Source organism: Mandrillus leucophaeus, unplaced genomic scaffold (genome assembly GCF_000951045.1).
Source record: "Mandrillus leucophaeus isolate KB7577 unplaced genomic scaffold, Mleu.le_1.0 Scaffold525, whole genome shotgun sequence".
NCBI classification, from domain to species: Eukaryota; Metazoa; Chordata; class Mammalia; order Primates; family Cercopithecidae; genus Mandrillus; species Mandrillus leucophaeus.
In genome coordinates this window covers 1211685-1238945 of record NW_012105642.1, presented here as the reverse complement: position 1 = coordinate 1238945, position 27261 = coordinate 1211685, and the positions used below count along the sequence as shown (strand labels likewise).

The 27261-nt window shown below is 37.7% G+C and overlaps 1 protein-coding gene across 1 annotated transcript in view; it reads right to left on the bottom strand.

Moving 5' to 3' along the window:
• The window catches only part of CNTN4 (contactin 4), a 1034898-nt gene that overhangs the window by 510356 nt on the left and 497281 nt on the right, over positions 1-27261 (bottom strand). The window contains exon 3 of the mRNA XM_011996808.1: positions 7251-7393. Coding sequence (XP_011852198.1) covers positions 7251-7305 — 55 coding nt within the window. The 5' untranslated portion in view covers positions 7306-7393. The remainder of the gene's footprint in view (positions 1-7250; positions 7394-27261) is intronic.

Sequence of the window (27261 nt, the reverse complement as noted above, 5' to 3'; positions counted from 1 at the left end):
AAACAACAAAATACAGGACTATGCTTTGCAGTAACTAAATGAAAACTAACACACAGCTCTCTTTTGGTCTTAATTGAATATTTGTTACTTTTATGAGAACAGGGTGGTACTAGGTTTAATACATGGGTAGAACTGTGAATTATTTGACTGTTGCTTGTGTCTCTGTTTATTCTGGGGGGAATGTGAGAATCTTGGGAACTGAAATATTATACCTTGCTGTGCAGTGAGGTCAAGCCTTGAAATGAACTTCTGTGTGCTCCCCATCCTGGTGGGGATAAAAGGGAGGATACTTGAGAGTTGGTTATGAGCTTTAATGAAATATTCTGAATAGGTAGAAAAATGGTGCTCATTGGGTCCTACCATCAACATTAATAAATACTGGGAATTCCTCTTTTGTGTATTTGTGTTCTCAGACCTAGAATAAGCCCAAACTTTAGACAGCCTACTTCAGTCTTAGTGATGAGACTTCCTGAGCCTCAAAAGCCTTCTGAAGACCAATGAGCATTCTTTCTATGTGTTCTGATTGCAAGTTTGTATATATTTTTTTCTATCATACATTCAAGCTACATCCTGTGATTGACTATTCAATCCAGGGGTCTTCCTTGCTCCACTTTTTGTGAACACTCACCCATCTCAGAATATGTCTCCTGTGAATTATACAGGACTTTTCTCCACTACTTACCCCCAGATGCAGATATAATAACGACACAGATTTTGTGAGCAAATCAACAAATGCTTGCATTTGGAGAGGATGCACTTTCTCAAAAAGAGATAATTGCTGAAGTTGGTAAACTGCACCACAGAGATGGGACTAAATTTAGCCTCCTTGAAACCAAGATCAACTGCAAATGTATCAAGCATAAATTTTTTGCGCACATTCACGGAGTTTTTAAATGTCTTCACGCCTCTTGCTGCACATAAACATATGGAGCAGCCATTTTCTTCTTTCTTTCAAATGCTGCCAATGTGAACAGAATCAATAGCACATGGTAAAGCATATGACCTATATGAAATTTCATATTAGTTGAATAGAATTCCAGGCTGAGCTCTAACCCTATTGGCATACATATCTTCCTCTCAAACCATGTGTACACATAGAATTGTAAATTATTGGAAGTGAACAGGACTCTAAAACCATCTGTTCAGCTCCGTCATTGTGCAGAAGTAAAAGCTGAATCTTAGGTAAAATGACTTGCTCAACATCTGGTTAATAATAAAACAAGCAAATGCTAAAAAGAGTAAAACTCCCTAATTGCAGGACCCAGATAATATTTATAAATATAACTACACGGTGGTTTGTGAGCATGTATTATGCAAACACATGCATACACATACATATATAGATCTATTAATACATACACAGTCAATTCTCCAATCGTCTCTGTTAAAGCTGTTTTTTCCCACCTGTTTCTTTCTAATTACTGACATGATCAAAACTAAGCTGCCTCTCTGCTATTAGCTGGTTTGGACTCCCCCACAAGTACAGGCTAAGAGCAGGACTTCCGAGCAGTTTAGTTTATTTAGGAGGTGATACCAAGAAGCAGAAGCAAAGAAGAAAAAAATAGAAGGAGGTATTGTGGGGAACTGAGACTCAATCCAGTCGTGAACTCCTAAGAAATTATGTTAAATGTGCCTAAGAATTGACTTCCCAAAGGACAGGAGACAGAGGCATTTATCTACTGATTCTCATGCCCCCTTAGCTGAGGGCTGCCCCTAAGGATGAGGTTAACTTCCCATAGTTCTCCTTGCTTGTGACTCAGATAAAGACTTGAGGCAGAAAAATACAAGAGGGGAACAGTTCTACCCCAGCTATAGTTAAAGTCAGAAAACAGGTGAGGCATGAGCCGGTGTGGTGGCTCATGCCTATAATCCCAGCACTTTAGGATGGCAAGGCAGGTGGATCATTCGAGGTCAAGAGTTCGAGACCAGCCTGGCCCACATGGTGAAACCCTGTCTCTATTAGAAATACAAAAATTAGCTAGGTGTGGTGGCGGGCACCTGTAATCCCAGCTCCTCAGGAGGCTGAGGCAGTAGAATCACTTGAACCCGGGAGGTGGAGGTTGCAGTGAGCCAACATTGTGCCACTGCACTCCAGCCTGGGGGGACAGAGCAAGTCTCCATCTCAAAACAAAAAACAAAAAACAAAAAAACCCAAACAAACAAACAAACAAACAAAAAAACAGTAATAAAATAAAAATTAAATAAAAAAAGAAATGGGAGAGGCAGTGTTGCACCAAGATATAGACTTCAAGGCACACAGACCAATTTTAATATTTTAGATATTTACATCCAATTTTTAAAAACTTGTATGGATTAGCATCATAGGATGGCTAGTTCAGAGTTACCATCAAGGTGACTACAAAGCACCCTGGGGTCTATAGCACAGCTTGAAATTGGAGATCTAGTTTCTTTCTCTCATGACCGACCAGGTTGTAGCATTCATTCATTTGAAAAATATTTATTGAATTGTACTATGTGCCAAGCATGTTCCAGATGCTGGGAATACAGCAGTGAACTAAAAGGACAGAAATATCTACCCAAATAAACCTTACAGTCTAGTAGGGAAAGATATTTTGTATAACAAAAGAAAGTGGTCAGGCGTGGTGGCTCACGCCTGTAATCCCAGCACTCTGGGAGTCCAAGGTGGGTGGATCACAAGGTCAGGAGATCGAGACCATCCTGACTAACATGGTAAAACTCCTTCTTTACTAAAAATACAAAAAAAATTAGCCGGGCATGGTCACACACCTGTAGTCCCAGCTACTCAGGAGGCTGAGGCAGGAGAATGGCGGGGACCCGGGAGGTGGAGCTTGCAGGAAGCCGAGATCGCGCCTCTGCACTCCAGCCTGGGTGACAGAGCGAGACTCCGTCTCACAAAAAAAAAAAAAAAAAAAAAAAAAAAAAAAAAAGAAAAGAAAAGAAAAGAAAAGAAGAAAGCAAAATAGCAAAATATACCATTATTCAGATATTGATGAGAGCTCTGAAGAAAAAACAAGCAATAAAAAGCACAGAAGATGTTGGTCAAAATAAATATTGCTATTTTAATGTATTTACTGTGTTCAGGAAAAGTCTCACCAATTAGGTGACACTTGAGCACAGATTTAAAGAAAGTTATAAGGTGGGTCCTGGGGACATTTAAGGCAAGAGCATTCTTGACAAAAGAAAATTAGTATAAAAGTCCTAAGGTCTAAGAGTATGTGGTATCATTTCTTTCTTTTCTTTCTTTCTGTCTTTTTTTTTTTTTTTACAGAGTCTGGCTCTGTCAGCCAGGCTGGAGTGCACTGGCATGATCTCGGCTCACTGCAACCTTTGCCTCCCAGGTTCAAGTGATTCTGATGCCTCAGCCTCCTGAGTGGCTGGGATTACAGATATGCACCACCATGCCCAGCTAATTTTTGTATTTTAGTAGAGACTGGTTTTCTCCATGTTGGCCACACTGGTCTTGAACTGCTGGCCTCAAGTAGTTTGCCCACTTTGGCCTCCCAAAGTGCTGGGATTACAGGCGTGAGCCACTATGCCTGGCCTTATTTTTTTAAATTATTTTTTATTTTTTATAATAGATGTACATATTTTTGAGATACATATGATAATTTAACATATTCATATAATTTGAAAAGATCAAATCAGTATAATTGGGATATCCTCAATATTTTTTTTGAAATATTTGAAAAAACCTCAAATATTTTTCTTTATGATAGAAATATTACAATTATTCTCTTCTACCTATTTTAAAACATACAATAGCTTATTGTAAAGCAAACATTTGAAATAAAGTCTCACAAAGTGGTGGACTAGGAACTGCATCTAGCCTGCAGACTATTTTGGTTTGCTTTATCCTTTATTTTTACTTTTAAAACTAATTTAAATTTTATTCATTAACATTATGGAAATCCTAGAGAATTAGGAGATTAGAGCTTAAGAAAAAAAAAAAAAAAACTCGGACACCTGTCACAAAGGATTACAGCCGGGCACAAATAAATATTTTAGTGGGGCATGTTTTTTTCTAGTTTTCCACAGTCACTAGCATTCCCTGTTGCACTGTACACTTTTACTTCTGTAAGAACATTTTACTCATTTGTTAGCTTCCTTGCTTTTTGGGGTAGTAGGGTTTTATGATCTTGAGTTTAAATTGTTTAAGAATAATAATGAAACTAATTTTCATAGTGACTGAATTTTTAGAATGCTGGCATCAATAGTTTTGTTTTATTTGAAAATTATTGCCAGACACTGAGTCATTTGGTAAAAAAGAACATTCGCATTGTACCATAAAGTACTAATAAATGCCCCCAAATAATTAACAAATCTTATCAGATGCATCCCTTGCAAGATTAGCCTGCTTATATATTTGGATCCTGTCTTACTTGGGGGAAAAAAGATCAAAAAAAGCACATGTGAGATACATTAACTATGGTAAATATAACAGGTGTAAATATATTCCTTGCCAAAAACTCACCAAGAAACCTCAGACTAAAGATGCACAGAAAAGTTATGGCTGATACACGAAAGGAAAAGAATGAGCAGTTTTTTGTTTTGTTTTTGTTTTTTGTTTTTGGTGAGATGGAGTTTCACTCTTGTTGCCCAGGCTGGAGCGCAGTGGCACAATCTCAGCTCACTGCAACATCTGCCTCCTGGGTTCAAGTGATTCTCCTGCCTTAGCGTTTTAATAGCTGGGATTACAGGCATGCACCACCACGCCCGGCTAATTTTATATTTTTAGTAGAGATGGGGTTTCTTCATGTTGGTCAAACTGGTCTCTAACTTCCGACCTCAGGTGATCTGCCCGCCTCGGCCTCCCAAAGTGCTGGGGTTATAGGCATGAGCCACCATGCCTTGCCTAAAGCAGTTTAAACAATCAAAATTCAGAGAGTGGAGTGCTATGTAAATTAATGAAATCAAGACAAATAGCAAGAAAACAAAAACATTAATTAAAGCTTGACTTTACCTACACTGAAGAAGGCATATGGTAAGGGAATATTAATGCAATGTAAAACAGGTAACAAAAAAGTCTCACAAAAACAATCAATACACTGATTCTCTATAAAAAGCTAAGTGAATAAAAAAGATACAGTTACACACACACCTTAGGTGAGAATTCCCCCAAGTTTTTCAAAACAATACTGAAGAGAATAGTGGCTTCCTTGATTTTCAACCCTTTCATATCTTAATATTTACTTAGCACATTGGGTTAAATAAACATTTTGCTGTAGCCAAATACGAGAAATCAATTCACTGCTTTATGGCTTAAAGAGTACATTTATACCAGAGTCATTACGAGAAGTTAAAACTCGAAAGTGTCAGTCAAATCCCTTAGGAGGGTCAAGGTCCCAGAGAAAAACAACTGAGGTATTAGAGCCTGGGCATACTGCTGGGAGGAAAATGAAGGTTCTGACCAGATGAGGGAGATGAATAATATCACTAAGAGGGATGCCAAGATGTTCACAATCATGCAGTGGGGAAGATGTGAACTCAACTAAGGCAAGAAGTTTGAAACAGAAGGTAGACTATTCAAAGATGTATATGTAAATGACGGTTTACATTTAGAAAAACATAGGAAGAATGAAAACAAAAATCTCAAAACTAAATCTGCAACCATAAACTTGCCAAATCCGCAAGACAACTAAAAGACCGTACACTATGAACAGGCAAGACTATAGTCTGCTTGAGTTTAAATCTCAGCTCCACCACTTACTGGCTTTGTGTATTTGGGTGAGTTTCTTAACTTCTTGATGGTTCAGTAATAATATTAATATTCATAGTTAATACAGTAAAATAAATGATAAATGCTTACTTCTTAAGGGTCGTAGGAGAAAGAAATGAGATAAAGGACACCAAGTGCTTAGCGTAGTGCCTAGCATAGAATAAGTGATCCATACATGTTAGTACTACCATTATTATTTTTGATTTTATAACAATTGCAAATAATCTACTATAACAAGTTCTCAGAAGTTACAGGACTCAGTTAATACAGCTCTAAGAAAGCAGTAGCATGTCTGTTTTGATCAGGATTATATTCCCAGATCCCAGTACAGGGCTGGCTTGTTACAAGGTACTCAGTAATGTTATTTGAGTGAATGCATAAATCAAAGTAATGGTGATCCAAAAGTCATTTTTGCTTCGTGTTGTAAAAATGCAAATATATTCAGGTGTCCCTCTTGGACTTGACACTCTGAATAACAAAACAAGTCAAGCAGACTCATTTCAAAGGGGCCTGGAATGATACACAGCAGCCCAAGCTGGAAACCAATTCCCGGCGCATGCTGGACTTCTGATGCATCAGCACTTGAATTATGGATGTCAACTGTTAGACTCACATCTTCCAGAAAATGGAGAAAGCAATACATAGTACGTGTGAAGTTTTCTTTCTTTCTTTTATTGTCTTTTTTTGTTTTGTTCTTTGAGACCGAGCCTTACTCTGTTGCCCAGGCTGGAGTGTGCCTATGGCGTGATCTCGGCTCACTGTAACCTCTGCCTTGTGGGTTCAAAACAATTCTCTTGCCTCAGCTCCCCAAGTAGCTGGGATTACAGGCATGTGCCACTGCACCAGCTAATTTTGTATTTTTAGTAGAGATGAGGTTTCACCATGCTACTCAGGCTGGTCTCGAACTGTTGCTCAGGCTGGTCTTGAACTCCTGACCTTGGGTGATCCACCCACCCCAGCCTCCCAACGTGCTGGGATTAATGGCGTAAGCCACCGTGCCCAGCCATATTTGAACTCTTCAAATCCCTTTTCTAGTAGGTGGTTATGAGTATATGGTAAAATCCTCCTATGTTTTGCTTTCTAGTTCCTACTAAACTGTAGTACATTGAAATGAAAAAGAGAGTCAGTATCAGAAGATGGAGTGATATCAACAAAGACACTGAAAGAGCTATCCAGATACATGTCCATCCACTGAAATGAAAGTAGGCAATACTCCAGACTATATTATTGGTTTTATTGCCCAATATCTCTGTGCAATTGGGCACCGGGATGAGCAAAAATAATGACTTTCAAACTAAATAATGGCTCAAACGACTCTAAAACGACCAGATAGACAGGTGAAACATCAGTGTGTATCTCTGGATACACCACCATGAAAACAGTCACTAAAAGACCATCAGGAAGGTATATTCAACAGTATCAGCAAATGCTAGTCATAGTAGCATACACTCTTGCGATTTCATCATTGCCATCTAAAGTGAAGGCCCACTTTTGAATTAGTGTGAAATACAGTGGCATTTCTAAATTAAAAAGTTTTAAAATGACACTCTACCTGCAAGGCACAACATGAATGATTGCAGTATCAGCAGTTCCCATGGTAACCTCATCTTCAGTTTCCGAGGTCAAAGGGAGTTTCAAGTCCAATAACAAGTGAATAGAATCGCTGCTTCTTTTAAGTTTTGTATAACCTTTAATCTGTGGGAAAGAAGAGACATTACAATGAGATTTGGGAATATTTCTCTTTGTGGTCTCTGCAAGTTTATCTTTACTCGAATATCAATAAAACTCACTTGTGGGAAAGTACCATTGGAGAGGAAGAAAGGAACATGTTAAATTATGAATACAAAGCAAATAAGTCTCCTATTCTTTTCTTGCAAATAATAATTGGGTAGGAATTGGAGCTGAGGAGTCCCTGCGGCTTCTGAGTGAAGACAAGAACAGTTTCTGATTAGGCATGAACCAACCTGAAGGCAGGGGAATGCACTATGCTTTGCAAGGTCCCTCTGTGTCCAGACCCTGTTCTTATTTATTTTCCAATTAGTAAAAAAAACATGCAAATACAGAACTGCCACAGAACAAGATAGGCTTAACACTGGTGGACCGCAGGTAGAAATTCCCAGTTTTTCCAATGGCGTTATATCGTGTGGGAAAATTGTGACTACTCCATTAATTCAAACATTTTTTTCCTCTTTTCCCCATGTTTCACTTCTAACATGCCACAGAAATATGCAGCTCCAGTGCCTAATGAAAGAAATCCAACCAGCTATCAGTAGCAGCCTACTAGGTTCATTTGGATATATCCAGAACATGATTAGGAACACGAATACTTCTGTTAGCCAAGAATACTGAATTAGGAGAATTCTGCAGTAAAGAGAGGCTACTCATTACCTTTACCAAAAGCTACAAATTTAAGTAACTGAGTGAAGCTGTGGGCAGACACTGTTATTCTGGGGAATGGAGGCATGTCCTTGCTTAAGGGAACAGGTGCCCCTCAGCTCAAGCAGATGAGTAACAGATTCAGGGTTGCAGGGGCATCTACAACTTTTCAAAGAAAAGTTGAAAATATTACTGTATTTTGAAAATCAAGAGATTTTCAAAAGTTTTAAGTATTGAAAAGTATTTAAGTTTTAAGTATTGAAAATTAGTTTAAAATACTTTTTAAGGCCAGGTGCAGTAGTTCACACCTGTAATCCCAGAATTTTGGAAGGCCAAGATGGGAGGATCACTTGAGGCCAGGAGTTCAAGACAGCCTGGGCAACATAGCGAGACTCGCACCTTTACAGAAAATTTTTAAAAATCTGTCTGTCATGGTGATGCATGCCTATAGTCCCTGCTACTCAGGAAGCTAAGACAGGAGGATTGGTTCAACCCAGGAGTTCAAGGCTGCAGTGAGCCATAATCACTCCACTGCATTCCAGCCTGGGCAACAGAGGGAGACCCTGTCTCAAGAGAAAAAAAAAAAAAAAAATTAACATTGCATGATTCAAGTAAAGTCAAATTTCCCTCTGGTGCTGAAGGATTGCAACATGAAGTTAGTAAAACAGAACTCTCAACTGTGGTTCCTCTCTTCTACTCACCCCTTCTCCCACCTATCCTGCTAGTCTGCCATGTGTGAATGTATATATGAAGCATCTCCTGCTTGCCAGATGCAAGGAGAAGCACTGGGCACATCAAGAGGAACAAGGCACCATCTCTATTCTCTACAGTCTCTTTATCCAGTAGGGGCTGTTACCCACAATTTCATATAATTGCAATATGATATCCCGTTATCAAGGAAGGAGGAAACTTTTTGTTTGGGAATCTTCATAAAGGAAGTGAGCTTCCCTTGGGATCTGAAAGATGAGCAGGGTGCTACCAACTCATCAGTTAATCAAATAAACCAGAAATCTAGGGAACCAGGAGACCTGCATTCTATTTACAACTCTGGCAGGAACTCATTATGTGGTCCTGGGTAGACCACCCCATCCGGCTTCTCTCTGAATCTTGTTTAAAGGGAAACCGCCTGGTTAAGTAAATGAAACTTCTTTGAAAACTCTACAGCACCCTACATTGCCAGATATTACTGTGGTCTCAATTTGTTATTTTAGCTTTCATTTAAAAAATATATTACATTTATATTATTTTTAAATTGACAAATAATAATTGTATATAGTTATAGTATACAATGTGATGTTTTGATACATCACTGTGGGATCCCCAGTATTTTCAAGCTGAAAGTAACCTGGAGTTTCTCATCTTACTCCCACTTATAAGAAAAACACTGTGAACAAACACAGGCTTACATGAAAACATGGGCCAATACAAGCTACTTAATAATGGGTTCTTAGAGTTAATTTAAACCATGTGATCACTGCAAAGCCTGTATGTTTACCAGGGAGCTAACAGAAAATGAACAACCATCATTAGAGAACTTGCCTTTCTTTTGTGCCCTTAAATAGCTTAGTTTCTGATAAAGCTGGACTTAATATATTGTGAAGACAAAAGGGACTCTTAACTTCTGCTCTGCTGATGTGGCAGAAAGCCGGCAGTATCTCTAATTGGATATGTTCAGATACTCTTCTGACATGCATGGTGATTAGGCCATTTTAGATAAACAGGATGCGCTGATCAATGAAAACTATTAATGTCTTAAGCAAATGATCAGGGTATTAATAATTAATTTTGTGAGAGAAATGTCATCTCGGACCTCAGGATTGATCTACAATGTTAAGCGGTTTCTTGAAGCAATTAAAATTAGCTTAGGAAATGTATCCAATTACATGATAAAGATTTAGTTCATGATATGATACTATTTACAGTGCATGTTCTATTAAGGGCTGTAGGTTTTTAAGGATGAAGAATTTCAAGAATCCTATTGGCATTTATTTACATTCAGGTAGGTAAGGTTCACCTTCGCTAATCAGAAATAATGGGGTCATGGACAGTAATTTGTCAGTGGGTAGTGGTAACCAAAGCATCAGGTTTTCTGAAGGGAGCTGAAGATTCGTGAATCTCATGTGGGACTGTGGTGCAGGATACAAAGTTTCATAATTTCAATTTTTCTGTCAGAGCCAGAAAGAAAGCTGCAGGATGAGCCAAGAGTTATGGTGGCAACAGATCTCCCCTGCAGCTTTGAGCTCTCTCTGGCTTATCCAATGGTGGCTGTAGCAAAGGTAGTGTAGTCAGCACTCATTTTGAGATCCTGCCCAAGAGTGAGACTCGTAATTCCTAAGAAGGAAGCCACACAATAAAATAGGACTTGGTTGCTTTCTCTCACTGAGCCAGGAGGAGATGAATAAGAATTGTACAAGGTATTTTTTTTGCCCACATTCTTGCACAGAACAAAACTTCCCTCAACCCTTCAAACAATTTTCATACTAACAGTCATACCGAAGACCTCAGCACAAAGTGCTGAAAACAAAAGCATGAATCAGTTTTCCCTTAAGAGTCCTGGTTTCCAAGAATCTATATGCAGGGCCTGGTCATGTATTTGTCTATTCTGGACACTCTGCTGAATTAAAATGTTGCTGGTATCCAAACAGTACTAATTCAGCTCACACAAAAAAGTAATTGTGTTTACCATGTGGCAGAGACAGTGCTAGTTGGGTATGCAGAGGTTAGGGAGGCATGGGTCTTGTCCTCAAAGAACTCACAGTTTACTTGGCGAGAGGTGCTAATAAGCCAGTAATTATAATTTGGTGCAACGTGTGTAGTAAGTCTATTAAGAACAAGATGCTAAGGAAGCAAAAGATTATCATTGAACTGAGCTGGGAGGTAGGGTAGGGCAGGAGTTTCAAGAAAGCTCCTCAAAGGGGCTACCAGTTTGAACTGATTCTTAAAGGATAAATAAGAGGGAGGAAGGCCATTCTGAGCCAAGTGACAGGGAAAACAAACTGGCAAGAAGCTGTGAGAACCTTCAAGTTATAGCAGTGCAAGATAATGAAAAGCGTAGTCTGCCGAATCTAACTTGTGCTCTATTCCTAGACTTCACATTCTCCAGCTGTGTGGTCCATCTATAAAATAGCAGCCATATATATATATATATATATATATATATATATATATATATCTGCAGGATGAGCCCCATATATATGCCAAATCTATGGTGAGGATTAGTGAGAATGCATGAAAAGCACTGAGCTTGGGTACTGGCACAAAGTTGAAATGTGATAGCTATCCTTGTTAAAGACAGCACAGCACAGCCTGAGTTTGGGAGTTACAGGCTGAGGGGGAAAGAGGCTGGAAGGTAAATCACAAGCCTGGTCTCCAATCATCTTTGAACATATAGTAAAGATTCTGGACTTGAGGCCGGGCACGGTGGCTCATGCCTGTAATCCTAGCACTTTGGGAGGCTGAGGTGGGTGGATCATGAGGTCATGAGATCAAGACCATCCTGGATGACACGATGAAACCCCACCTCTGGTAAAAATATAAAAAATTAGCTGGGTGTGATGGCATGTGCCTGTAGTCCCAGCTACTCAGGAATCTGAGGTAGAAGAATGGCTTGAACCCAGGAGGAGGAGGTTGCGGTGAACCAAGATTGTGCCATTGCGCTCCAGCCTGGGCAACAGAGCGAGACTCCGTCTCAAAAAAAAAAAAAAGAAAAAAAAATTCTATACTTATTCACAGTTATGCTATCACAAAAGACTTCTGAGTTAACACTAGTGAAACATAGCTACCTGACAAAGTCTCAGCTCTGAAACCTGTGCTATCCTTTACATTATGAATATTACAGATTCTGCACCTTGGTTTACTGGCACTTCGCTTCACCTCTGCAGAAGGACAACATGAAAAGCCAAGTTAGAGAAGGGAGTCACCATCAGGATGTTACATCACACTTTAAAAGACACAATACTTTAAGAAGAGTTCATTAGCTTTAGAAATGAGTTCAGTATTTGAAGTATGAAGACATAGATTTAAATACCGGCTCTATTGTTTTCTAGATATTTAACCTTGGACAAGTTTCATAGCCTTTCATATTCTAATTTCCAAGGATGTAATTTTATAGAAGATGATGCCTGACTCCCAGCTATGTTATAAGGATTAAAGGAGAAGTGAGTGTAAGATCACATGGTAGGTCCACAAGAGATGTTAGCTACCTTCTGCAGAAGTAGGGTCAGCTAAGGTACACAGTTGCTCCCCATTTGAAAAGACCTTCCACTTATGGTTATTCTAACCATAAATATAGTGATTACATTAGGCAGAAATCCTCTGAAATAAAAGCCAGGTAGCTAATGTATCACTATTTCACTTACTGAAGGATCTCTTCCATAGCCTGAGAGTCCACAGTTACACAGATTAATTTGGAAAAGTCTTCCATTGAAATTTCTTAAAGTATATGGCCACTACGGATTTCTCAAAATATACTTTCCCCTTATAGAAAACCTTATTCTACTTTGATGTTGGACTTTTCTATGTTACTACTGAGAAGACCCTCTTCAAAAAACGGAAGTAATCTCAATAATCACAGTGATATTGCAAAAAATCACTGGGATAAGATTCAGAATAACTGGGTTCCAGGCTCAGTTCTGTTATTTGCTTGCTGGACAAGTTTCTTAATGAATAGAAGAGGGGACTGTGCTAGATTGTTTTTAAGGATTCTTGAAACTGTGAATTACATTATTCTATAAGAAGACGGTTATATATGCCAAAGATACTTAATTAGTTAAATGAAGTAGTGACTACACCTTTGTCATCCCCAGAGACATTTGAGGCTTGTAACAATTTTTCGGATTATATCATCTTCCCATTCATTAAAGTTGTTTTAGATATATTGGTTTTAAATTCGATGTATTACACTGTTACTGAAAATTTAATCCCAAGCCACAAGTCCATATTCACTATCCACAGCATTCACTAAGTAATCACTAATTGTAATTTTGTAAGTTTTATTTAATATTTACTTGTATTAAGGGAATGCTTGAACAAAGCTTAAATACTAGCTGTTAATCCCCTGAGGGAAATATTGTCCAGGGGCAACAAACTGCCTTTCTGGTAAGTAGTTCAATAATGATAATTTGAGAAAAATAACACACTTATACTACTATTTCTTGATTTTGTCGTATGTATTAAGTTATTTTATGAGTGATGATATTCAACTTTCTTAATCACTCCCAATGACAGACAGGCCTACAAAAACACAAATATACCTTGTTTTACTGTTGTCTAAACTTAGTTATAGCACATATTTGGTTGTTAGCTGAGCTGCAGAATATACTGCTTTTATTTTTTTTATAGTACTTGTTTTTTTCTGAGTTAATAATTTCCTCTTTAATAACAGGTTTCAAAGCATATACCACAAGTTCACCCTAAACATTCTATCATAGCTAATACTTTCAATATTTTCAAACACACCTCATAGTCCATCCGTTTTAATAAGTATTATTTATTTGGACATATAGATATTTAACACTTGAACAATTCAGCTGAAAAACAGACATGAATGGTTCTAGTCTTCTAACATTGTTTGGTTAAAAACAGAAGAGCCACGTATTCAAAGCTATGATTTTTTTTCACAATTTTCCATACATATGAAGCTTATGTATTTATGAGAGTGTACAGTACAATCTAGTCAATCAGCAACATAAAAGTATATGAGATTAAACTGGTAAACAATGTTGGAGGTAATGTAATGGTAGAATATAGTACAAAACAACTGGCAAAATGATAAATAATAGATATCATTTACAGAGCATTTACTACATAGCAGTCTCTGTATTATGTATTAACTTATATAATCTTTAAAACAACCTTGAAGGTAGACTACAATATTATTTTCATTTTATAGGTTAACTAAGTTGGAGTTAATAAGTAATAGATAGAACTTCCTCTGATTTTCCCTCCTAAGTTTATTGTATATTTTATACACTGACACGCATTCTTTTTATTTATAGTTTGATGAGATTTCAAAAACTTATAGTCATAGAATCACCATCACCATCATGATGTAGAATATTTCTATCACTCCCAAAATGAACCTTTAGAATGCTTATAACCTATTGATGGGAATGTAAATTAGTTCAGCAACTATGGAAAGCAGTTTGGAGATGTCTTAAAGAACTTAAAACAGAACTACCATTTGACCCAGAAATCTCATTACTGGGTATATACGCAGAGAAAAATAAATTGGGCTGGGCACAGTGGCTTACACCTATAATCCCAGCACTTTGGGAAGCTGAGGCAGGAGGAATGTTTCAGTCCAGGACTTTGAGACCAGCCCGGGCAACACAGGGATATCATCTCTACAAAAAATTTTAAAAGTTAGCCAGGCACAGTGGCTCCTGCCTGTAGTCCCAGTTACTTGCGAGGCTGAGGTGGGAGGATTGTTTGAGCTCAGGATTTGGAGGCTGCAGTGAGCCAAGATCGTGCCACCGCACTCCAGCATGGGTTACAGTGCAAGACCCTGTCTCAAAAACAAGAAAAGGAAAAAAAAGAAAAGAAATAGTTCCACCAGAAAAGACACATGCACTTGTACGTTTGTCACAGCGCTATTCATGGTCATAGAATCAACCTAGGTGCCCATCGATGGTGAATTAAAGAAAATGTGGTACATACACACCATGGAATACTATGCAACAATAACAATGAATGAAATTATGTTCTTTGCAGCAAGATGGATGCAGCTGGAGGCCATTATACTAAGCAAATTAATGCAGGAACAGGAAATAAATACTGCATGATCTCACAAGTAGGAGCTAAATATTGCATATCCAGGGACATACAGATGGGAACAATAGGCACTGAGGACTAATAGAACAGGAGAGAAGGAGGGGGGAAGGGCTGAAAACTGCTTATTGGGTACTATGCTCACTATTTGGGTGATAGGGTCATTTATACCCCTAATTTCAGCATCACACAATATACTTATGTAACAAACCCACACAAGTACCCCTTGAATTTAAAATAAAAGTTGAGATTATTTAAAATAAATGAACCCTGAAAGTTTGACTTAAGAGTATGGATATTTAAACACTCCGCTGAATTTTCTCCCAAATAGGTATATGTAGCCTTATTATTAGAACAGCAGGCAATTGCAGTTTATATAAAATATGTGGTATTTTCATCTTGCATTTAGATTGCCCCTCAGATACTTCATCTTTCCTTTAGAATGCCATTCCCATGTTATTACACTCTTATTCAAATACAATCAAGAACAAAAGTAGATCATAGTTCAAGACAGGAAAATACACGGCATCTCCACTCCTCCTTCCCACTCCTATGGAAAGCAATGCTAATTGATTATGGCATTCTTTGCTGCTTAGCCCAAGGGCAGCCCCAGAATCCTCTCGACATGGCATTTCAAGTACACATGACAAAATCAATGCAGGTTGCAAGTAAAATAAAAATTCCTTTGCTTCCCTGTGGCAATGAGATCATTGGCTTTAGAATCACACAAGCCAGGTTTAAATCCCAGGGCTACCATTTAGCTGTTGTTCTTGGGCAAGTCATTTAACCTCTGTTAGCCTCACTTTCCTCTTTGGTAAAGTGACAGTGAAGATACGGGGTTGTTGAAAGGAATATGAGAGAAAATCCATAAAATTGGATTCTGCTAGAAAAAGTTGAGTGTGGCTTTGAGTCGGCAAACTTGCTGGAAAAAGCAAGAGGGGTAAGTGTGGTTCTGGGAGACCACAAATACAGGGAGCACACTGTGCCAAAGGGGGAAATCCATGTCCACTGAGCACTGGAGGAAAGTGGAAGCAAGGGACTTGGGGGAAATTACAATCCCCAGAAACCCCACTCTTACCCATGCTTTCTGGGTACTGGGAAGTAGACTTTGCAAACTCTCAAAGCTCCTATCACCAGAGCAGGAAAAAAGGATTTCTTAGCAATCATCTCACGTTTGTTTTCCTTCTGCACGCTGGTGTGCTGCAGAGTGCCAATTCTGCTAACCTCCCAAATAAATCACCGTTAATGAAGCATGCTGCACATACAGACAGCAACAGGGATTTTTTAATCACCTAAACTAAAGAAGAGCTAAAGGTAAGTACAAAACACTCTCATACCTAATATATTAGGTGTCAGATTTAAAGTGGCAAGAACCGTGTGACTTTCAGGGCTTTTACTTGGATACACTTAGTGGGGAAGTAAGCCTACTAGTATATTCATCATTATGCACAGTTTGCCAATTGCTTGGACAGCCAAATCAGAAAATCAGATAACTGGTAGCCTAAAAGGGAGTCTATATCTGCTTAATCAGAAGCAGAAATAAGATTTCAAACATAAAAACTTAAGTTATAATAGGCTATACCAAAGTAGGGGGTTAAATAAAATCTACTATGCACTCTATCCTTTACTTACAAATTACCGACTGAACATCTAGTAACTGACATGCAGTATGATATAGCAATGAATAAGACACGGTCTTCCCTCATAGAGATTATTTTACTCTACTGGGGAAAATAATATAATACTCTAAGAGGGCTGCAACAGTGGACAAATGCAACAATATCAGTCAAGAACACAAATAGTCTTTGTAGACAGACTTACATTCAAGTCTTGAACTTGTATTGTTTTAGGCAAGTTATTTCTGATCCTCCAACTTTATATCCATAAAACGGAGATACTGAGACTACTTCAGAAGTTTGTAGAGATGTATATGAGATAATGCAAGTACAATGGTTTACCACCATAATGCAAAAAGAACATAATCTTAAGTGTTGTTTTACTTAGAAGGAAGTCAGAAGTCATTCTCTTAAAATAATTGGAGTTGGCCAGGCACAATGGTTCATATTTGTAATCCCAAAATTTTGGGAAGTCAAGGCAGGCAGATTACTTGAGCCCAGAAATTCGAGACCAGCCTGAGCAACAAGGTGAAACACCATCTCTACCAAAAATATAAAAAATTAGCTGGGTTTGATGGTGCACTCCTGTAGACCCAGCTACTCAGGAGGCTGAGGTGGGAGAATCACCTGAGCACAGGAAATCAAGGCTGCAGTGAGCCATGATTGTACCACTGCACTGTAGCCTGGGTGATGGGAGTGAAACCCTGTCTTAAAAAAAAATAAAAATAATAATAACAACAATGTAAGTGGAAGTTGGGATAGGAAACTCCCCTACTTTTTAGCTAAGCTATAATATGGGATCTGCCATCTCATGTAATGGTAAATAAAATATGTATTCAAGATCCTGTGCCATTATATATTTATAGCTAAATACTAGATTAGAACATTCATCTGAAAATATTTGTTGAACACATGCAATATGTCAGACACTATCAGTAAGCACTGGGTATCATGGTAAAGTTGAGTCCTGCTATCATGGAGCTTGCATTCTTCTGCATTTTCTAGGTTTATTTGCCTATGAACACTTACTCTCGAAGAGCAGAAGTACACCTCAGTATCATTATGCTTTAGTTCAGAACTACATGCAGATGGTGGGATACTTCCACACCATTTGACAAATGCTATTGAATCCTTATTTGGTATAAAATAATTTTCCAGAAGCCTCCTGCAAAGTAAACCAAACTATGTGAGTCTCACCTCCATTTTCTTGTCTTTTGCACCCAAATTTGGGTCTCAGGCATGAAAGATGATAAAGTGATAAAAATGACAAGCTGGGTTTTTTTTTTTTTTTTTTTTCCTTGAGTACTTACTATGGTTCAGTTACAATACAAAGGTTCTGGACAGATTACCACATGCTTACAATAATTTGAGCAGGCAGGTATATGATTATTTCTATTTGTCAAAGAGGAAAGTGGGGGGCTTGGAGGGTTATGTGAGCCACTTATTTCTTTAGTATACCTTTCCCTACCTACTTACCTCTAGACCTGTAAGTGGCCAATTTCCTCCCAGTGTATTGTGTCAGGGCTGATAGCACTGACATTCAAAAATAAAAAGAGAGTAGAAAGCCAGTAAATCACTTTGCAAAGATTGCTGTTCTCTGCAATGGTGGGGTACTTCATTATCAGATACAAACTAATATGACAGAATTACAGCACATGGATCCAGAATCCTTTGTATGTCAAGGGACTTTTTTCCCTTTTATATGAACAGCAGAAACTGTGAATGTGACAGTTTTTAAGAAGTTATTTATTGTCCTTATCAATGGGTGGTTATCCATCTAGTTAGTGTAATAGCCTGTTAGGTAGCAAGTGATAAATGTGTTCTTTGTTTAATCAGGCTTAGGCCAAATTGGGCAAACACTAACTGGTTCTGAGAGAACCAGATTTCAGGCCTAGCCTGTCACATATATAACAGATGTCTCTGTAGTTCTGAGTGTGCAATGAGTACATGCTGCCAATCTACTTTTAACCATTCTATTTGTGTTCTTCTTTAAAATGAGATAGAGTGGTCATTTCCAGTTATACAGTGAGTTTTATCCAAGAATCTCCAAAGGATAGCACATTAATTCTTACTACACTGGCTGAGATGAGGATTAGGGTTGCAGTATAATAATTTTTAGGCAGGGAAACTGAGGCATAAAACAGTATAGTGAGTACATCATGTTTAGGAAATTAAGAATTTATGTGTGTTTGTCTAAAGCTAATGTGGGAAAATACTAATATCATGGTGGGAAAACTCAGTAGACTCCATATTAACCAAATAGTCAAAATTAGTATCACTAGTGATAAGACATACTGGCCTCATGTGCTCTTTGATAAGGTGCACTGAGAGGGACATAATACTCTTCTGTGGTATCTTGCCAACAATGCATGACCTCAATTTAAAAAAAGAGTAAACATCAGACAATTAAGTAATATTCTACAACAAAATTAACTAGTAGTTTTCAAAAGTGCCAGGATCATAAAAGGCAGGCAAAGGCCCAGGAACTGGCACAGACTCAAGAAGTGTAAGAAGAAATGAATGCTATAAATAATGCGAGACTGTAGATTGCAGCCTGGACATTATGGAAAAACTGGTAAACTCCTAATAAGGTCTATTGTTTAGTTAACGTGTTGTGCCAATGTCAGTTTTCTGGTTTTGGTGATCATACTATACTTATGTACAACATTAACATTAGTAAAATCAGAGTGAAGGGCATATGGAAACACTGACATTTTTGCAACTTTTCCACAAGTATATAATTATTTTAAAATAAAGCCAATTGTGCATAAATAATTTCCTAGCTTGAAAATCAGAGTTTTTAATATCTTTTGGTTTTTATATCAGTGGAGCTATCCTCCTTGAAAGACATGTACATACAGCATGCCATTGCAGATGTTATATTTATAGTTTGCTGAAGAATTTCCAGAAAAAGTTCAAGGATCATAAAAGTTTGCCCACAGAAGACAAGCTAGTCATAGGAAAAACTATGTGAAAAAATAAATTCTGAATTCCCAAGATGCAATCAATATAGTCAATGTTGTTACTTTGTTATGATTTAATTAAAATTAGACTGCTGAATATTCAAACTTAGGTGTGAAAAGAACCAAGGTTACCGTGCATTTTATTTTATTTTATTTTATTTTTTTTTGAGATGGAGTCTTGCTCTGTCGCCCAGTCTGGAGTGTAGTAGCGCAATGTCGGCTCACTGCAAGCTCCACCTCCCGGGTTCATGCCATTCTCCTGCCTCAGCCTCCCGAGTAGCTGGGACTACAGGTGCCCGCCACCACGCCTGGCAAATTTATTTTGTATTTTTAGTAGAGATAGGGTTTCACCGTGTTAGCCAGGATGGTCTCGATCTCCTGACCTCGTGATCTGCCTCCCTCGGCCTCCCAAAGTGCTGGGATTACAGGCATGAGCCACCATGCCTGGCCTACCATGCATATTAATGAAGAAAAAAATAAAGCCAGAATTTTGTACTTTTTGTATGCTAAAAATGAAGCATGCAGGTTTCCCCTAAATTTCTTATTTACTACTAGTGTAAGCTCCTTGCAATGCAATGTGAGATCTATGTATAAAAATATAAAAGTGGGAGTAACTGTTAACACTACATTTTAGCTTTGTTTGTGTCTTTTCCTGACATCAAATTTCGTCCTTGAATTAGCAGTCTAGGCCTATTGTTGGTAGGAGAAACTGCAGTAATTTTAGTTATCTGCGGAAACTAAGAAATAGTTGAATCATCTGCAAAAAAAAAAAATCTGAGGATAGAATCCTAATTAGTGATAACATGAATTTTGAGACTGAGGTTATTTCAGAGATCTGGCAAAGGACAAAGAAAAAACATAAATAGTTTAAGTTGCTTTAGGAAAATTCAATTTCATGATTTGTTAAAGATCCATGCCTACATACAGTTTTTCTTTTCTTGCCTACCAGCCCCTCTCTTACTACATCTTAGCTGCAAATTTCAAGACAGCATTTTCAAGTTTAGAAGAAACTTTGTTCCATTTCTTTTCAACATCTGACCCTCCACCAACAACCTCAACAGTCACTAACTAAACTACGTACATCCTTAAGTTTGGACCTTAGGAGTTGTGTTTCTAAGCAGTGTTGAGTAGACATTCCTCATATGGTTAGAATACAGGAAAAATACAGAAATCACATTTCCAAATAATATATGTATTATATACATATACACACACGCATATATACAAAATGTGATTTTATGTATGTTTGTGTGTGTATGTGTGTATATGTGTATTTATATACACATTTATAAAATTTATATGTGTATACACATATAAATTTATATATGCACACATATAAAAAATTTACCAGAGCCAAGCTGTTAACAGTATAATTTGTTCTGTGGAAGAAAAAGGTTTATAAAAAACCTACTTGTTTATAAAAAACCTACTTCTCACCCTTTTCAATGCCTCAGTGTGCTAGACTAGATAAGGTGTGAATATTTCATATATAGTAAACACAACATTATGCTGCATTCTGATTGAGGATAACTTCCTGAAGTATCTCATGCATTTGTAAGTAAACCATACAGGTTCACAGGGACAGACAGGGTGTGTAATTAAACGTTTGCATATTTGTATGCCCACCAGTTCTGCTGTCTTAAAACAGATGTTAAGGTGAGGCTCTTCTTGGTTAATTGCTGTTGTCAAGGAAAATGCCCAGGTTTGCCTCCACATTTCCTTCAGGTATAAAACTCAGGCTAGCCTCTTAGCGCCAATTTTTGTTTTGTTATAAATACAAAATAAAGCCTCCTTTGAAGTTTTAAAAAACACTCTAAAATTATTCCCTCTTTATGATTTTCCCAATAACCCTCAAATGGAAAGACAGTTTAATGTTTAAACTAGCAAACAGACGGTTTCAGGGAAAGAAACATTACCTAGTTCTTGGTTTCTTGTCATAAGGTAGGAGTCTTGAGAGCACCTAATCTATCTAAGGGATGAACCTGGGGTAATAGGTTAACCCATGGCAGATTCCCTGGGAAAGCTTCATAACAGCTTAAGAAATTTTCACTTCTGAGCAGCCTGCCCCTCCAGGCCATTCTCCACACTCCAGCCACAGTTATATTACCATAGTACAACGCTGACCAAACCTCCAACTTTCCACTTACCTTACATACTTTTACAAAGTCAGTAAAGACCTGCTTAATCCAACTTTCACTGATCTCTGCAGCATAAATCTATATTAGAGTAGTACTATGCATTTGCTTGATACATCAGGGAATCTTGTCTCCTTACCTTTGTACCTGCTGTTCCTCTGTCTCTCCCCTTCTGTGATTAGCTTCAAATTTGTAGCTTAGATGAACTCCAGCTAAAAGCTTTCTTTGATTTCATAATAACAGTTTAGTACTTCTCGTAAGTGCTTTGACAGCATCCAGAATTTCTCTTATTAGAGAAGTTATCACATAATATTCTAACCTTTGTCTTTATGTCTTTGTTACTATCAGTGCCTTAAAGGGAGAGACACAGTCTCTCATATTCATTAATCAGTGTGCTTGGAAAATACCGTACCTGGTAAATATATGTTGAACTGATTTAAACTAAAATTGATTTAATTACCAAGGAAAAAGCAGAGTAAGGCCAACAGCTCAAATGGTTGTCAGGAGATAATGTGCTGGAACCTAAGAAAGGACTAATCAGAAAATTATCCAGAACCATTGAAGGTGGTTAGTATTTTTCCTGGTTACCTTTGTGGATAAGTGACTCACAAAGTTGACTCAGGGATTTAAGAAGATATTTCAATAAAGATATGCATATGACAATCTATATAGATATCCAAATTATTAGTTTGGAAACTTGTTTCTAAATCACAGATACTCAAATTATCTAATATGATAAAAAGAATTTCAAGGTCACATGTGTTTTGGGGAACTGAGTCAGCCAACACAGACATATCAGTTTATTGTAAGATGTCTTACAGCCTTTAATAAGATGACGTTGAATTTCAGTGTCTAAGAAGAGAGGTATTCTGTGCAGTGTTTCCCAGATTTACTTTTTCTTTTTTTTTTTTTTTTTTTTTTTGAGACGGAGTCTCGCTCTGTTACCCAGGCTGGAGTGCAGTGGACGGATCTCAGCTCACTGCAAGCTCCGCCTCCCAGGTTCACGCCATTCTCCGGCCTCAGCCTCCCGAGTAGCTGGGACTACAGGCGCCCGCCACCTCGCCCAGCTAGTTTTTTGTATTTCTTAATAGAGACGGGGTTTCACCGTGTTAGCCAGGATGGTCTCGATCTCCTGACCTCGTGATCCGCCCGTCTCGGCCTCCCAAAGTGCTGGGATTACAGGCTTGAGCCACCGCGCCCGGCAAGATTTACTTTTTCATCTGTGAAAATCCCATTGGACAATTGTTCTTCAGAACTCATTTTGGGACCTCATTTGGGGCTCCTGTCATGTTTAGCAATGACTAGGAAACTATGAGCTTTGGCGAAATCCCTTACAAATTATGGCCCAAAGGCCAAATCCCAGACCCTAAGGCCAAAAATCTAACATCTATTTTTGTAAGTAATACTGGAACACATCAATGCTTGCTGATTTTGGCATTGCCTATGACTGCTTTTGTGGTACTATAGCAGAGGCAAGTAGTGTGACAAAAATCATATGACCCATAAAATATATGTGTGTGTGTGTGTGTGTGTGTGTGTGTATATACACACACACACTACCTACCCATTTACAAGAAAACTTTGCTGATCCTCAATTTGCAGTAACTTTTTTTTGTTGTTGTTCTCAAGCTTTAATTTAAAAGTCTTCTCTGGGTGTAACAAAATCAGCTGGCCTCACTACTGACGTGTTACTCAAAATTACTGTACAAATGCAGGATTAAATGACCCACAAACTGGAGAAAGTATCACTGAGCTGACCAGTGGTACTTTGTAAAGCGCAATATGAATGTGACCTAAGCAAAATATGTTTGGATTTTTTTGCTCTAAATCCTGTTTAAAAATTAATATATATTATAAAACTAGCAAGTCAAAACTTACCAATATAAACACATTTACCAAAAGGAAGTCTGAAACTAATACCTTAAAATACCTTATTTGGATAGATAATTTATTAAAACACTAAACATGCCAGAAATTTTAGTGAAAACAACTGAATTTTTATTTGATCACTTGAATACATACTGGTACCCTAAAATACCTAAGGTACTTCATTATAAAGATTAATTTTGGCCAGATAGGAATAGAGCTGAACAAGGTATGTGATATAGATTAATTTAAACAAGATATCAATTCATATACAGTCCACTGATTATTGAGATAACTTTTTAATTCCAGTTTGGTAGTTATGGAAAACGCATAGCTTTAACTCTTGGTAAAAATGAGTCTTTTGTGTTTCTCCAGCTGTTAATCCATACAGCTAAACTAACTCATCTATTGGTTTGGTTCAAAACATATTCAACATCATTTTCTAAGTGGCTAGAATCAATCTGTTTGATCATTAGTTTAATAGAAAATAGTGAAATGAAAAGAAATCATTCAGTTAATAGTAACTTTTGGTGATATAGCAGCAGAAATAAATATTTCCTCTCTTTCCATAATTCAGCAAAATTAGTTTGAAACCCAGTTTTCATATGCTTTTCTCTTCCTCATCCTTTTCAGCTTCCATCTCCCCCCAAAATACTGGAAGATATTACTGCTGGTTTCTGCCTCTGGTCCCTTTCTCCCTGTGTGTTAGTAACCATCATATTTGACATTTGATCCCTTAGGACACACTGTTAAATGCCTTTAGGCTCCTTTCAGAAGCCAAAGTTGGTATTGGAGTTTTGATACTTATTTCATGGCAGTCCTTTGACTAGAGTTTTAAAATAAAGAACTTTGGTTTCCATATTCTTGTTCTTGAGATGAAAGACCCAAATGCATCTTACATATTAACTTAAATGAATTCAACTATACGTGCTGTGAAAAAGAATAAAAACAAGCACATCAAAACATACCTACAGGGATACAACGCTGTAGATAGCACATGCCCGGGAATGAGTGGTAGTTGGGACATAGAAATCCAGCCCACCATTCTCATGGGAGGTTTCAGTTCTTGTGTCTCTCAAATAATGTGAGTATCTCCCCAGGCTGAGTATGATTCTTCTCTTTAAAGATACAACAGTTTTTTTCAAAACATGGTTCCTAAACTCAAGCCAATTACTTTGTGTGGTGTTTAATCAATAACCTGGTGACCGACCCCAAACCTGGAAGAAAATTTTGCTGTACGGAATCACCGTGAGTTGATACACTTGTCTCCAACTAAACACCGTCGTTTTCCAGGTAAGACGTGTACTTGCCAAGGAGGTCAAATAGTCCCCAAGTACACACAGTGAGTGACTGACAGAGACCGACTGAAACTCCAGTCTCTGGATGCCTACTCAACACTTTACCATGTCGTAGCACTTCGCCTTCCTCACAGACCATCCTCAGTCAAATTTCACTGACTCTTCTGCACACATCCCCCAGTTTCCCTGGCATCCAACCATGTTCCATCAAATTGGTTTTTCCATCCAGCAGCTTGCTGCATATTATACAGCCTGCATAGCTTTGTTTTGACAGTTTCCTCCGCCCCATACCTGCCTTTTAAAATAAAGTGTCCTCTCTTTGACACCCAGCTCACCTTCCAAAGAGATAACTTTTCTAGATGTCCGCAGATCAAAGTTACCACTTCTCTGAATACTAAATCACCTTTTCTGTGCCTTTCCAGGGCTACTTGTCAAATCCCAATTTTAACTGCATATTAATTCCTTAATTAGTATGTAAGCTCTTTGAGGTTAGGTAGAGTCCACATGTTTTTAAATTTTGTTTCCCCCACAACATGATCAGCATTTTGTCTTGTACTCTGTAGGTACCAAACCTATGTTCCCTCATCTACAAGGGCAGACAAATGTTTCTGGTGACATCTGTATTTTCCAGAATTTATCCTTTAACATTTTCTTTAAAAGTCAAAAGAATTGAAGTTGTTGTTGTTCTGTGAGCCCTCTGGAATTTTCCCTCATCTACAGTATTCCTAAAACACTATTCCATTGGTTTCTACTGAAACACCTGAATGTTCTTGTTTTTTGTTTTGTTATGTTTGTAAAAGTATCATAAGTTTTAACAGACTGCAGCCTAGATATATGAACCCATTTAAGTGAGGCTTGGTGTTCCTTTACTCTGGTCTCACTTAAGATTTAGTTTACCTTAAGTATGTTTTATGTTTCACTTTACATATTGAGAAAATCATTTTCCTTAACAGAGTGGATAGCGAAGACAAATAGTCTTGTTTTCATGAAAAGAAAGAGAAGGTATCTGGTTTTAAGTAATGGTTGGGTAGCAAGACATTCTGAATATCCATTTTATCCCATTTTATTTCTTCTCTGATACTTTACTGTTTCTCTAAGATGACAGCAATACTTAGGCTGCAAATGAAAGATTCTATTAATAACTAAAGAAAAAACCTTTAAAAAGCCATTGCAATCGAGGAATTCCTGTTAAATACACAAGACATTATGCATAATCCTCTAATAGAAACTGAGATGAGAGAAAAGTTATAAAAGCATTGATGACAAATATGTTTCTGTACATCACCATTAGGGAAGGTATTTTTTTACTTTTCTGCATTACTTAAAATCTTCACATGCCTAACAAACTGATGTTGCATGGGATTCCCTCTGCTATTATTTTCAAAAATTATTAGGGCTTTTCCTTTTTTTCAAAAATCCTTTCATGATCATTACAAAGTATTAAGGTGATAAAAAATCATTCCACTCACGCCCATCCTAACATAATTTAGGTGTTCATATAAATTTGTGCATCTTTGGCCATTACAAACTGTCTTGATCCATTATCATGTGGATAAACATAAGAAAATCTTGTGTGTATTTGTGTGTGCATGTGTAGGCCTACATACACTCAAGCACACACATGATACACAAACATATACAGCCACTTTTCTTCTCCTGCCATCCATAAAACGTTTTGGATTTTTCCGCTGACATTCTTCTCTACTGAAAATACTGCATTAGACCTCAAAGGAAAAAAAAAAAAAAACATACTATTTCTCAATCAGTAATGTCTTCCATTAAGTGATACGTTTCTCTGGTTCTGAAGGAATTAACTCAAACCTATACAACATGCTCCACAGACCTCTGAAATGAAAGGGAGCTAACAGATTCTGCTTGCTTTACACCTAGCATTTTTTTAATTACTATACTTTAAGTCCTGGGATACATGTGCAGAACGTGCAGGTTTGTTACATAGGAATACACATGCCATGGTGGTTTGCTGCACCCATCAACCTGTCATCTACATTAGGTATTTCTCCTACTGCTATACCTCCCCTAGTTCCCCACCCCCAACAAGCCCTGGTGTATGATGTTCCCCTCCCTGTGTCCATGTGTTCTCATTGTTCAACTCCCACTTATGAGTGAGAACATGCGGTGTTTGATTTTCTGTTCCTGTGTTATTTGGCTGAATGATGGTTTCCAGCTTCATCCATGTCCCTGCAAAGGACACAAACTCATCCTTTTTTATGGCTACCTAGTATTTCATGGTGTATATGTGCCACATTTTCTTTAACCAATCTATCATTAATGGGCATTTAGGTTGGTTCCAACTCTTTGCTATTGTGAATAGTGCTGCAATAAACATACGTGTGCATGTGTCTTTATAGTAGAATGATTTATAATCTTTTGGGTATATACCCAGTAATGGGGTTGCTGGGTCAAATGGTATTTCTAGTTCTAGATCCTTAAGGAATCACCACACTGTTTCACAATGGTTGAACTAGTTCGCACTCCCAACAGTGTAAAAGCATTCCTATTTCTCCACGTCCTCTCCAGCAC